Source organism: Apus apus, chromosome 2 (genome assembly GCF_020740795.1).
Source record: "Apus apus isolate bApuApu2 chromosome 2, bApuApu2.pri.cur, whole genome shotgun sequence".
NCBI lineage: Eukaryota > Metazoa > Chordata > Aves > Apodiformes > Apodidae > Apus > Apus apus.
Genome location: NC_067283.1, coordinates 94729724 through 94743770, shown reverse-complemented (window position 1 = coordinate 94743770; position 14047 = coordinate 94729724). Strand labels below are relative to the sequence as shown.

The following is a 14047-nucleotide window of genomic DNA, read 5'->3' as shown; positions in this document are numbered from 1 at the left end:
CCTGTGTTACTAAAATGTAATAGGACAGAGTTTTATTACTAGAACCTGAAATGATACTCTAATCTCTTGACAGAGAAAATGGTACGTGGAGATGTATTGGCGCTAAAAGCCGCAAAAGCAGCATCACTTTATTTTAGGAATATATCTGTTCCAATTCTACCTTTTTTCCACATTAGTAATCTCTGTGTGAGTGAAGTTTAGATAATTTTATAGGTTAATGGCTTTAGCTGTGCATTTCTCTAACAAGCACACACATCAGGTTTCAGTAAATGTAATTTATTGTTGTTTTAAAAATAGAGTAAAATTACTCATTTCTGTATAAAAATTGTAACCAATGAGGATGGATTTTAAAAACAGTTTTAAAAGAGAGCTGGAAGAGATTTTCTGTTTAGGATGGTGGAATTGCATTTTTATTCCCAGAGTTTAATTTTTTTTTTTTTTTCAGTCCAGATGTCCCAATGAGACTTTCTACTGTCTAATAATTAATTAGCTTTTTGTACTTACAGAAAACCCTTTGAAGAGAAAGAGTCATGTGGAGCAGAAAAAGAGCATGCTGTGAAATTATTTCAGTTCTTGTTGCTAATGATATAAGATGCTAGAACTCTAGGCTTTATATGATTATGACACATGCACTCAGATGTTTCTTCAAAATGTCAAATAGCCAGATCTAATGAATTCTATATGGGCTGATGAAGACTTTTAACTCCCTACCCCATATATCTTAATCCAAACTGATGGTATGTCAGGAGATCTTTGTCTTGTAAGGATACAGATCTACCACCTGCCTTATGTCTGCAGCATGTTGAATGAATTGTGTTGCAGATACAAATTAAGTTCAATTCATCCCACTGTGAAACATCTGATGGAAATTTCTGCTTTGGGAGTTATAGTTCCCTTGGAACTAGGAATATTTACATTTCGAAAGAATACCCCAGAAGCATGTGTGATTGCATTTTGCTTAGAAGGGAGAAATCTGTTGGTGTTTGTTGAAAGAAAGTGACAGAGCTTTCTTTAACTGAGCTTCTTAACAATTCAGGGACCTTTGGAGCTAAGTGTTAGATATATTGAGAACATTTTCAGCATTAAACTTGCCCCAAAAACCAGAACAGCACTTGAACTGGAAAACTTGTTGGTGATTTACAGTTATCCTGGAGGTAGCTTTGGGGAAAATGTGCCAAAGCCTTTATTTTTTTAATGGTAAACTGTTTAGTTTAGTTTTTTTGGTTTTGCTTGTTTTTTTTTTCCCCTCCATGTTTAGGTTTGTCTTTATAAAATAGAATGCTTTCCTTCAGTAGCAGTGCTATACCTCCAAGCTCTGATCATGCATTTCCAAAGCATTATATTTTCACAACAAATCTCATCATGCTACTATTGATTTGCTACTTGCAATTAATTAAGTTTGTGTTTGACCAATATTCTGATGTTTTATCATTTCTGTTTCTTTTGTTCAAGTAGATGATTGACAGAATATGTGTAAAAGTGCAAGATCATCTCAACTCTTTAAGAAACTGTGGTGTGGAGGCTGTACAGGAGGATGTCAAATCTGCAGAACGGCTTATGCAGGATGCCAAGAACTCCAAAACAGTAAGCCTTTCCCAGCAGACTGGTAATACTGAAAGCAGTTCAGCGTGTGCTTGCAGCTTTTCTCTTTTTGGGAGAAAATCTCTTTAGCAGAGAGATTTGTCCAGATTTTAAGGCCTACCTAGTGAGAGGCCTACCTTCTGAAGATACTCTCTCTGTCTTACAGCTTTTACCAAATCTGTATCACCTCGGTGGAGTTTCTTGGGCAGGAGCAAATGGCTCACTCTCCAATCCAATCCAAGAGACACTTGAGTCCATGGCTGGAGAAGTCACAAGGGTTGTGGATAAGCAACTCAAGGTCTGTGGATAGATGTGTTACTATCTCTCACATGCAGAAATAGCTAAATCTGGTATCTCCTGTTGCTAAATGCAAATGTGCCACAATCTTTTTTTCTTTCATTTTTTTACTTTTCAGTATGTTTGTACATAAGCTAACTTTTCATTATTTGTTCTTACAACTTTGTGCCTTATTATTTGGATACTTGCCTGCTGGGAATAAAAACAATAAAGGCATCTCTGAAGCACCGTAAAAAGTCTCATGCCTTGAAGAAAAGTACTCACTAGTTAAGGTATCCCACTGGAGTGAAAGCTCCTTTTCTGCATACTCCATTTCAGAATTTTTTTTTTTTCCCAGGGACCACTTTTGAAACTGGTACAGAATTTCCTCTCTGACTGTTTGGTTTGGATTAGTTGTATGAACTGAGTGTCCCAAGAATTATACAGGCATCTTTTCACAAGTTGTCTCTCAAACCTCAGTTCTTGAAATAGGCATAATTGAACTGTAAAGATTCTCACCTGTGTGTTTAGCCAACTCTTCCTTAGAAACTTATGCCTGTGTCTCTGCCCATGCAGGGGGTTGCAACTAGATGATCTTTAAGGTCCCTTGCAATTCAAATCATTCTACAGTTTTATGGTCTTGCTGTATAATAAACAAGGAAGAGTCATCCATAAAGCACATGCAAAGCTATCAGTCCAGGAAGAAGTCAAGGTGGAGAAACTTTTAGCAACTGTTTGGATCTGTATGGAAGCTACTAAGCTAACTTGCCTGTGCTTTGCAATATTATCAAAGAATCTGAAAGTGAAGGTTGAACTTCCAGTTGAAACAACATGAAAATGCTTTAGTCAAAGGGAATATAATGAACAACAATAATAACACCACATCACATTAATAATTACTTTTTTCAAAATTAAAAAGTTAATAAGGAGGAAAATGGTGCTGAATTTTTAGTATTTTCCTCCCTTTCTCAGTTATAAGAAATAGGTGAAGGTTGTTTATAGCTTTTTTTTAAACTTCTGCAGATGTGAAAGTGATTTGTTCACAAGATTCTTCCCTTCTAGGAGGTTCTAGGATAGGAATAGTCAGTTCAGCCCTTCATGCAGGGCTCATGCACTTAAATGACAGAATCACAGAATGGTTTGGATTGGAAGGGACCTTTGAGATCATCTAGATCCAACCCCCTGCATGGGCAGGGACACCTCCCACTAGACCAGGTTGCTCAGAGCCCCATCCAGTCTGGCCTTGAACACTTCCAGGGAGCGAGCCACTATAAGGTCTCCCTGGAGCCTTCTCTTCTCCAGACTGAACAACCCCAGCTTAGGAGAGGTGATCCAGCCTTCTGATCAAGTTGTGCATTTTGGGGAGTCTCACAGAAGGCTGGGGAGGAAAAGCCTCTTCTGCATTTGGAATGTAATTTTCAGCTACTGGCACAAGATTGAGTTACTGGCTCTTCCATTTATGCTTTTACACATTTACAGCAAAAGGTATTTTAGCTCAACCATTCTAACTGTTACATTCACTTTTTATGTGGTGTTAAAGTGCCTTACAATAAACTATGAAGTCATAATGCTCTTTTTATATTGTTATACTCATTTGTATTAATTTTACACTCAAGTCTGTAAGGTTTTCTGGTAAGTTCTATGGTGGTATACTTTGTGTGGAGGAGGAATGTTGAGAATGGATTAGGATTTTTTTTCCCCCAGTTATTTAGGTTAATTCAAAATATCACATGCAGTTTGTGAAGATAGTTAAGGGAGCTCACAGAAGTAAAGTTCTTTTTGTAATTGTGGGGATTCTGGAAAGGAGTGATTGGAAATTGGGTAAAGTCAATGAATGCTGTTCAGGTAAATAAGAGATTTATGGGTTTGGTTTCTTTAACCTCAAGTAAAGGAAGAGGAGATAAGGAAGAAGTTAGAATAAGGAAAAGCTACTTTCAGGAGGGATTCAGGTTGGCCAAAGGAGAAATTATAGCGAGGGTCTTGGATTTCTCTTCTCCTGCTAGTGTCACTGTGGACACACAGAACCCAGGGATGCTTTATTCGGTTGGCAAGGGCCCAGGGGAAAACTGTAGGCAAGAACAAATGGTGCTTAGACAAGAGAAGATTTGTTTTGTAAGGATAAGAGTGCTTGAACTATTCCTCCTAAATTCTGTCCAAGTGTAAAGGGTTTGTTGCCTTCATCACCCATTCAGTTTTTTCTTTAGATGTTGTCATTCCCCAGTCCTTTTACTCACTGTATCTTTCTCTTGGATGTCAAGAGTAATTAATTGTGGGCAGGACACAGTTCTCTTCTTTCTGCATGCCTGCTGACTGGCACTTGTGGTCTTGTGATTAAAATGTTTCCCCCTCCACAGTTAATACTGTTAGCTGTGAGTTTCTATCACTGAAAAGTTTAGAGATGGAAGTAGTGGGTGGGGCAAGGTTTCTGTAGGTATAAGTTGTGAAATCAACAGTCAAAATCCACCACTGAAAAAATTCTATTCAGTTGTGCACTTAAAGAGGAGATCCAAACACTAAATTTTCAGTTGTTCATTCTCTGAGCATTTTGTGTAAAAAATAATTTTGAAGTTATCAGGTAACGTCTTTAGTCTTTCTCCTGCTTCTCACTGGCACCTTCAAGCAGTGTTTCTTTACATGACCTGTTTTGAAAGACCACACATAGATTGCAACTGTAATTCAACATAGCAAGTCTATATAATTTTTGTGATTGTGAGCCATCAGTAACTCTTGGCAGGCCGAGTGTGATCTGTCAAGGTAGACTACATAGTGGCACCAGGTAATCAATGCCATAAGAAAAAAAATGGATGTGTGCAATTCTCATTAGTAGTTTACCTGGCTTAGTTTAGCATTGAAGTTTTTCATCCTGCATGTGGATATGGCCACAGGGGCTTGAAAAGCCGGCTCTTTGTTAGCGTTACAGCCCCAAAACCTGCTTGGGGGTTGCAGGCTGGAGTGCAGTAGGAGTCCTTAAAGTACAGAGAGCTTGGTAACCCAGAAACAAGCTCCATATTAGCTATATATATATATAAACTATAATATGGCATTTGTCCCCTGTAAATCAAATGTTGTGAACATCAGACTATATGTGCTGGCTGCTTCATGCTGCTGTGTTGTCCTCATGAATCTACACTTAAAAATCAGGCAGTTAAGAGCTAAAGGCTCAAAGATGCTGCTTTAAATCATTAAAATTATTATGCAGTCAGTAATGGTATTTTTGTTTCTTACTCAGTGTCTACATAGAAAAAATGGCAGTTATGCTAGGGCTATGCAAAGAGAAAAAGGGTCTGATAAGATGGAGTTCAATCTGAGGTCAATTAACTGTGGAGTGAGCTTGAGAAGAAAAAGGAAATCGGTAGATCTTTCAAGGGATGCAGTTTATTATTTTCATACAATTTGAAAGCACCTAGGTTAGAGCTAGGCTTAATGAAACTGTTATTTTATTTATATATTTTTTTTAAGTATGTTTTTCTGTTTGGTTTTTAAACTTCAGTCTTATTGAAGACTACTTGGCCCATTTTAGTAAACTGGACTCTGCCCAACTTGCTTAGAGGATTCGAAATTGGGGGAAAAGGGCCTTGCACATACACTAAAGCATGAACCAAGGACAGTGCCTTTGTACTTGCTGCTACCTTGGAAGCACTGTAGCCTGAGGAGACCCCGTGGTCACTGCAGTGCAGCAGTGGGACAGCCTCAGCATTCAGAAGGTCCTGCTCTTGGAGAGATCCATCTTCTTACTGCTCTTTTAAAAGTATTTTATGCTGGGAATGGACATAGAGGGTTTTCTTTCAGATCCTGTATTGATGAGCCTTGACCTCTTGCAATCTCTGGAACAAGTTGTTTGATGGGAAATTAACTGGTGGTTGAACAGCCTTCTGAACATTCGTAAAATAGATTTTCTGAGTTGCTGGGATGGGAGATAGAGTAAGGTGGATATAGGAGAGAATTTGAAAAAAAGAACATTTTTTAGTATGATCAGGAAAAGCCACTTTTTGTTTATAAATACATTTGTTTTACTGTACACAGGGTACATAACAGCATATAGGTAAACCAGTATGAATTTAAAATTTAGTGTTCCAGAGGAACAGCTGATTGCTTTATAACTTCTGTGGTCCTACCACAGTTAGCAATGTGCCCTTGTGGCCAAGAAGGCCAATGCCATTGTGGGGTGCATTAAGAAGAGTGTAGCCAGTAGGTCAGGGGCAGTTATCCTCCCCCTCCATCCTGCCCTGGTGAGGCTGCATCTGGAGTATTACATCCAGTTCTGGGCTCCTCAGTTCATAAAGGTTAAGGAACTACTGGAAAGAGTCCAGCACGGGGCCACAAAGATAGAGGAGTGGAGCATCCACTTCATGAGGAGAGGCTGAGAGAGCTGGGTCTGTTTAGCCTGGAGAAGAGAAGGCTGAGGGGGGATCTCATAAACACCTATAAATATCTAAAGGGGGTGTTCAGGAGCATTGGTCTACTCTGCAGTGTCCAATGACAGGATGAGGGGCAATGGGCAGAAGCTGGAGCATAGGAGGGTCAAGTTAAACATAAGGAAAAACTTCTTTACTGTGAGGGTAACAGCACTGGAACAGGCTGCCCAGAGAGGTTGTGGAGTCTCCTTCTCTAGAGACATTCAAAACCTGTTTGGACACATTCCTATGTGATCTGTTGTAGGTGACCTAGTTTGGACTAGATGATCTTCAGAAGTCTCTTCCAGCCCTGACTACTTTGTGGTTCTTTGATATACTGATGTTTTACAAATTGGCAGGTCTGAGGCAGTGATAAAAATTGCTGATTCAGGGCACAGTTTAGAGCACAGACAGCTGCAGCAGGAGCATCCATTTCTGCCACATGTAGGGGCAGCAGTGGTGGGTGCACAAGAGAAGGTAATATATTGTTCTGACTGTTAAACACACAGAGATGTAAAAGTTTCATCTTTGAAAAGGTGAACAGGGTACAATTGTGGGTCGTTTAAAATCTGTTGTTCCACCTTAGCTTTTGTTTTGTAAAATGCCTTTTATATTGCATCTAGATTGCAAGAAGAATTGGAAATTAGGAAGAAACATTGTAAAAATTACAAGTCTAAATGTGCCATAGTGCTACCTACCAGAATAATGCTGTGATCTTCCAGGTAATGAAAAGCTCAGTGTCTGATATTAGCTTTTGCTTACTGTGCTGCAGACACTGCTGGAATCTATGGTGGACGCAGCAGAAAACCTTTGCCCAAATGTAATGAAGAAAGCTCGCATCCGTGAAGATCTGATTGAGGCTAGCACTGAGAAAATTTCCATCCCACGCACTTTTGTGAAAAATGTCCTCTTGGAGCAATCTGGAATTGATATCCTCAATAAAATTAGGTACTTCAAAAGATTAATCTAACAGGATTGGTTATAGAGTTTGGATTTTGGGTAGTGTGTACGTGTGTTTATGTAGTAGAAAACTTTTGGAATGCTTTTGTGACTCATAAGAAACCATATTAAGGCATCCAGAGAGCAGGAAATTGTCCTACAAGTCTGGTGAACCTAGTTCAGAAGATTAAAATATTTTGAATCTTCAGGTATGTTAACCTGTTGCATGCGTTTCTGTTTTATTTGGTAAGAGTTTTGATTTATGATGTACAATATTTTTATGATGGTTGCATTTTTTCATCTATTAATGTTTTGATCTGTTGATCTCAGATAATATTGAATTACTGTAATAGAAGAAGATTGCACTTACTTGCCTTCACTGTTAACAGTGCTTTATCTGTTGCTGCAGTTGGTCTTGTCCTGTAGCTTAAACCTTTTTGTTTATGTGGGAGTTGTGCACAGCAGACAGACATACTTAAAAAATGGAAACTTGGATATTAAAATCACAAGGCTGGAGCAGAAACAGTTACCCTAAACAACCTATAGTTCAGTCAAAATAAAAAAGGGGGCTGGGCATGGGAAGAGCTTTTACTGCCTCTTTTTTTCATATTAAATATATACCAGAGAATGTAGTTATGCAATATGATGTGGTTGACCTGTACTTAAACCTTTGCAGTTGCCATCATTTGGCTAAGGAATCCTTTTTGCTTGATGGAAAAGCAGGTAATTTTGCATTATGATGTTAATATCTTTGCTGAAGAAGAAAACAGTAAGACTTAGAAATAATTTTTGCAGAGTGCAGCAAAAGCAGCAGGTAAAGCTTTTAAAGAGTTTAGCTATGCTTTCAGAGCGTTTAAAATGGTTCGGGGAATGAATTTTCTTCACTTCAGTCCTATCAAACAAATCCTTACCCTGAGACAATAATAGTGCCCTTTCCACCTGTAGAAGCTGCAATTGTCAATGGGGTGATGGTGCCACACTGTCACCCTCCTTTTCAATTAATATGTGGGTAACTGAGGGAAGCCCCTTCACTTCATTCTCTTCCCGCTATGGCTTGGCCACCGTTCTGCCTGCCTATGAATTGCATTGCCTTTCCAAGGAGTTTTTTACCTTTTCCCCCAGGCTTCCTGCGGCAGTAGGGCTAGCTCCAGTTAAAAATAGCTCAAGTGCAATGTAGTCCACACATAAAAACCCTAAAATAAACTCATGTTACTTGCTGGCAAATGTCAATTGAAGTGGTTGGCCTTGAAACTGTAGAGGCAGGAGAGAGGGAGCTTTCGGCTGCAGCTCAGGCTTCTGAGCTTGTCAGCTGCAAACCAGCTGCCCTCCCCAGCCCGAGGCTTTTGTACTGTGGCCAAAGACGGGCCCCATGGTGCAATTCAAGGTACACATTTCCATGATAGGAAGTCACCTGTGAAACCTCAGTACAGTGTACGGGGTGTATTGGTATTCTACGTACATCTGTGTAAATGGGAATGGCTGACATCAGGTTGTTGAGACAGAAAGTGGTTACCTATAGCAAAACAAGGAAGCAAAGTTTTGATGGCAAAGTCTGAAGAAGGAACGTGGGACAGTTGCCCTTCAGCTGGCAGACAAATAAAAACAGAATTGAGGAAATCAGTGGCTTGTAGTTGTTCAGTATAGGAGTGTTAAACAGGCAGCACTGTCCTAATCCCATTCATCTGAGCTTTGAGTTTCTCTGACTCCAGTGGCAAAGTGTTCCTTACTGAGTTTCACATGTGGTTTCTATTTAGCTCTCTTAACCAGATGTTTTCATTTCAGCTCTTAGAAAAATGTTAGAAGCACGTTAAATATGGTACAGAGGCTCTTGTGTTTATTGTGTGATTCATGAGTTTATTTCTGAAACCTGCAGTCATGTATCCTGACACCTCTAATGTTTTATTTTAAACAAAGTGACAGCACCGTGGATAATCGTTGCACTGTTGAACGTTTAGTAAAGACAAAATTCTCCTGCGTGAATTAAAATTTTCTCCGTCTTGTTTTTAATCCTCACACAGTGAAGTGGAGCTGACAGTGGCTTCTTTCTTGTCTGATCGAGTTGTAGATGAAATCCTGGATGCACTTTCCCACTGCCATCACAAACTTGTGAGTATTTGCATGGTTGATACCTGAATATGCCGAGTATCTTAGCAATGCCGTTACATTCACAACTTACTCAGTTTTGCCCTAGAACAGCTCTTTATTGAAATTTATCTTATTTTCATTGGTATCACTGACATAATTTGGAATATGATCATGGCACTCTTGCCTCTTCGCTTTAAGGAGGATACAGCCTCTGAAGAGGCTCCTTTATACATTTGTCTAATTTTCTTTTGCGCTACTACCAGATCTAAAACTAAAAACGCCATCAGGAAGTGACAGTGCCAGTAGTCTTTCTGGTCAGATGATAAGGTTTGGTTGCTCATGAGATTGAGACGTAAAATTTTGTTCCATAAAGAGAGACTTCTGAGACCTCGTTCACTAAATGAATACATTTTGAGGCTACTTCAGAATATAGATACCAAGTTTGAAGAGTCAGGAGTAGAAATATAGGAAAGGAAACACAGTTTGTTATTTGCAGGTGCTGAGCTTTCAGGAAGCACAGTTATTTATTGTAAAGGTACTTGCTTCACCAAGTGTAGAAGAAATAAACAACTGTATATCTACAGGAAAAAAAAAAAATTCTAATGCAATGAGCCTCTGTGAGGAGAATTCAGTACTGTTTTTTAAAGAAGCTACTTGAGTGGTCATTCTCCCGATTGAAATTGTTCTTCTGTTCAAAATTTCTCTTAACTGCAGCTTGCAGTCAGGAGTTTATTCAGATACTTTTCCCCACAAGATAGGAGAACCATATATATATATATATGTGTGTGTGTATATATATATATATTTCTCTTTGTTTCCTCCCTGTTAAAATCCTCATGCACAGGAAACAAATGGCTTTTTTTTATCTTCTTTTTTTTTCACTTTAAAAAAAAATAATTAATTAAAGAGACTGGATTATTTGAGGGTGTGTCTTCATGGTACAGAGCAGCATTGTGTAAAGATTCAACCTCTGGTCTCCGGAGCTATGCAGCAGCGTCGGCCTGCTGTATGATTAGCCATGTTAATTAGCTCCAGTTGGTCCTGGAGCAGGCTCAGCTGGCATCAGCAGCAGGCTGTCTCTGTCCAGTGGTATTGCACAACTTGGACCTCTCCTGACTCTTGAACAGTAAGTCATTTTCTCCAGCCTTTGAGTCACTTCAGTAACAGTCCTCCATTCTAAAAGCCTCTTTAAAAATTATAGGTCCCCAGAACCAGACAGACTAGTTCAGTGCTTTAACCAACACCATATATAGGAGTTAAATTGGTTTTCTGCTGATACTCTTTACTCCTTGTATTTATATATCCAAGGAGATAAGAATGGTAGCTCATTTTCAGGACTGGGTTTGGTAGATGTCCATCCCAGCAAAGGCTTCTGGATGCTTGTCACTTGCTGCTTTTCAGGATTATGTCCATTGCTAGTAGGCAGGGCTCTTAGCTCCTAAGTTGTCTGTATGTTTGATTTGAGTTGATTTACTTTGTGATCCCTTTTGGCCTGCATGAATAACATGGCCCTTTCTCTGTTTAACTCTCCAGTGTTTCTGGTAGCTGCAGATCATTTCAGATAGTATAACACTGATGAAAACATTGGAGAGTATGGATGTCAAAAATGCTGCTGGAGCAACTCCCCTCTAATTTGTCTGTGTTAATCTTCAGCTGACAGCTGCAGTCTGAGAGCTGGCAGCTAGTTCTTAATACAACAAAGATTAAATGCACTGATACAGTTCTATGCCAGCTCCTTAAATTGAACTGTCACATACTACTAATTCAGCCACCTACAAATGTCTATGGATGTTGCTCTAACACAGTAGCTCTTGAGCAACACGATGTTGATGATTATTGTAGCCATTTAAGTGTGATTAAAGATAAATCTGTAACAGTTCTCAAGTTGTTTTTCCTGACTAGACACTAGACTAAGAGAGATATAATTTACTCAGGTCATCTGTTTACCCTTTTTGAAGGTTAACAAAAGTACAATCCACTGGTTGTCCAGAGTCCTGCCAATGTTAAGCAGCAGAGTAGAGCTCTCTCTGCTGCCTCTTTGAAAGCTTCTGTGGCTAACTAATTTGGGCGAGCTGATCTTCGGACACTCTTAACAGATGTTCTTTAATATTTTCTATAGTTAGCAACAGAGCTAGAAAGTATTTCATGATTTTTCTGACAACATGAATCCACTCCATTCCAAGTATGGTCTAGGATGGTTTATATAATATCCTCTGTGTTTGTAGTAATAGTTTTTGCTATGCAGGTCTAATAAGGGATTTTATTATTGTTGGAGTTTTCTTCTCTCTGATACTTTAAAAAAAAAAAAAAAAGCGCCTTATCCCATTGATCTATCACTGATGATTTTTTTATTATTATTTTTATGCTAATGCCTTTCTATTTCTTCTGTGAAACAGAACTGAGGTTTTTGAATAGATAATGGTAACATTTCGGCCATGTACTAATTATCAAAATTATTTTAGCTGAAAGTGTACATGTCTTTGTGATATGTAATTCAAAAAATGGTCCAGAGCAAACTGGAACATCTGTCATAAGAGGAAAGGCTGAGAGACCTGGGGCTGTTTAGTCTTGAGAAAACAAGACTGAGAGGGGAACCTCATTAATGTCTATCAATATCTGAAGGGTGGATGTCAAGAATGGGCCAGTCTCTTTCCAGTGACAGGACAAGGGGAAACGGCACCTAGTTACAACATAGGAAGTTCCACCTCAACATGAGGAAAAACTTTACTATGAGGGTGACAGAGCACTGGTACAGGCTGCCCTAAGAGATTGTGGAGTCTCCTTGTCTGGAGACTTTCAAGACCCATCTGTACGGGTTCCTGTGTGATCTGCCCTGAGTGTTCCTGCTCTGGCAGGGGCGTTGGACTCAAGAGGTCCCTTCCAACCCCTTTGATTCTATGAAAAAAATGCTGAGGTAGTCCCATAAAACTAAATGTAAAAAGCAGGGTGGCTTTTTATCTGACCTTTTCCCTTTTTTTCCCTGTTACGCTTTCTTCCTTCCTTCTTAGAATGAGTCATGGAAGAGGTTTTCTGTCAAAAAAAAAAAAAAAAAAAAAAGGGGGAAAAAACCAATCCACAAAACAAACCTCTGTGAAGATGAACAAGCACAACTGAGCTTTGCTTTTGTAATTGATGTTCTAGGATAGGTGATCACTTAAACTCTGAAAGCTTTCTGGTTTGGTTTGGTTTCCCTTTTTTACCGGTTTGATTGATCTGTTCCTGTCTTTATCCTTGTCTGCAGGCTGACCACTTGACCAGACGTGGCAAGCCACTTCCACAGCAGGAATCACTGGAAATTGAGTTAGCTGAAGAAAAACCAACTAAACGTTCCATCATCACAGTTGAGGAGCTGACAGAGATAGAACGTTTGGAGGATCTGGACACTTGTATGGTAAGACACATTCCTTAGCCTATGTGGTTTAATATGCAAATAACTGGAAGAAAAATGTTTTCCAAAATGTCATTTGGCAATTTTATGGTATCAGGAAACTAACATTAGGATTGACTTCTAGAAAAATTAAATGTTAGCTTGTCTGATTTTCATATTGTTGTTCAGCAAAGGAAAAGCTTTTCCCTTTTCTTGACTTTCCCTTTCCTGGTACATATTCAGGGGCCTTTCTCTTGCATACATTGCTGCAATCAAGCTAACAGAATAAACATCTCTTTCACCGGCCACAGTTTCATAGAGGTTTGGCTGCAGTAATAAATTGGACCATGCTGTCCTCTGACAACATGCTGCTTTCTGCCTTGGTTTTCCTTCTATTTGACGTGAATTTTTCTGAGCCATAACAGTTAAATGCTTCTGCCTCGACATTACATAATTGGCCATGAACAGAGACTGATGTTTTTAAAAGTAGCTTTTGAATGTGTGGAATAAGTTGTGAAACCTTGAGACTGGGCTGCAAGCCCCAAAGTGCAAGCTTTTCAAAAGTAACTGAGTTAGGAGCCTGAGATTCAGTAAAAACATAAATAACTGGAAGTACCTTATAAATCCTATGTATGACTTCTATCATTAAGATAGGTCCATGCCATATCATAGAGTCATAGAAATGGTCATGATACTTTATGAGATGTAAATCTGCAGAATTCCAAATAAATGTGTTGTTAACTGTATTTAACCTCAAATCCTCCTCCACCCAACTCATTCTGCTGAGGAGCTCTACTGTGTGCATGACCTTAGTCTAATAGGTAGGTGGTCACTGCTGCAAGGGATGATGGGCTTTCTCTTCAGCCCTCCTACCTGGTTCCTTGGCCATGTACTTTCACAGGAAGCTAAACTGGCAGAAAAATTGATTGCATCTTCCTGTAGAAGAAGTTCTGTTGATTCAGCTCCCTGAATAGACTTACTACAGAGTCAGAAAAGTACAGCTCAAAAAGAGCATCAGGATTTCTCCTTTCTGCAGCAGCTATCTGTTGGTGTCATTTAGCTATAAAATGAAAGCACACCTTCATTGGAAACACCAGCTTAAAATAGTTCTCTCTCCCTTCCAAATATCCTTCTTCACCAAGATTTTGTTTGATGCAATATTTTTCTGAACATCACAAATCACTGTGAGGCATTGTCTGTTGACTGCATCATCTGGCTCATCACTAGTACTGTCAAGTTCCAGGCACTTTCTGTAGCCAACACTGAGTAATCGTTTGGAGCCCTAAATCCTATGGGAGAGAGACATCCCAATAAAATATGTAGCACATGAACCCTATGCCTGTAAGTTACTTTTTGCATGTTTGCTTCATATGTAGAAAAATAGGTTAAGCGCTCATTTTCACCC

General features: G+C 39.2%; 1 protein-coding gene across 6 annotated transcripts in view; it reads left to right on the top strand.

The window, feature by feature from the left end:
- The window catches only part of CARMIL1 (capping protein regulator and myosin 1 linker 1), a 193922-nt gene that overhangs the window by 138888 nt on the left and 40987 nt on the right, over positions 1–14047 (top strand). For all 6 annotated transcript variants that reach the window (XM_051609134.1, XM_051609132.1, XM_051609133.1 and 3 more), the window contains 5 exons: positions 1456–1584; positions 1748–1879; positions 7024–7199; positions 9209–9296; positions 12517–12666. In XM_051609134.1, coding sequence (XP_051465094.1) covers positions 1456–1584; positions 1748–1879; positions 7024–7199; positions 9209–9296; positions 12517–12666 — 675 coding nt within the window. The remainder of the gene's footprint in view (positions 1–1455; positions 1585–1747; positions 1880–7023; positions 7200–9208; positions 9297–12516; positions 12667–14047) is intronic.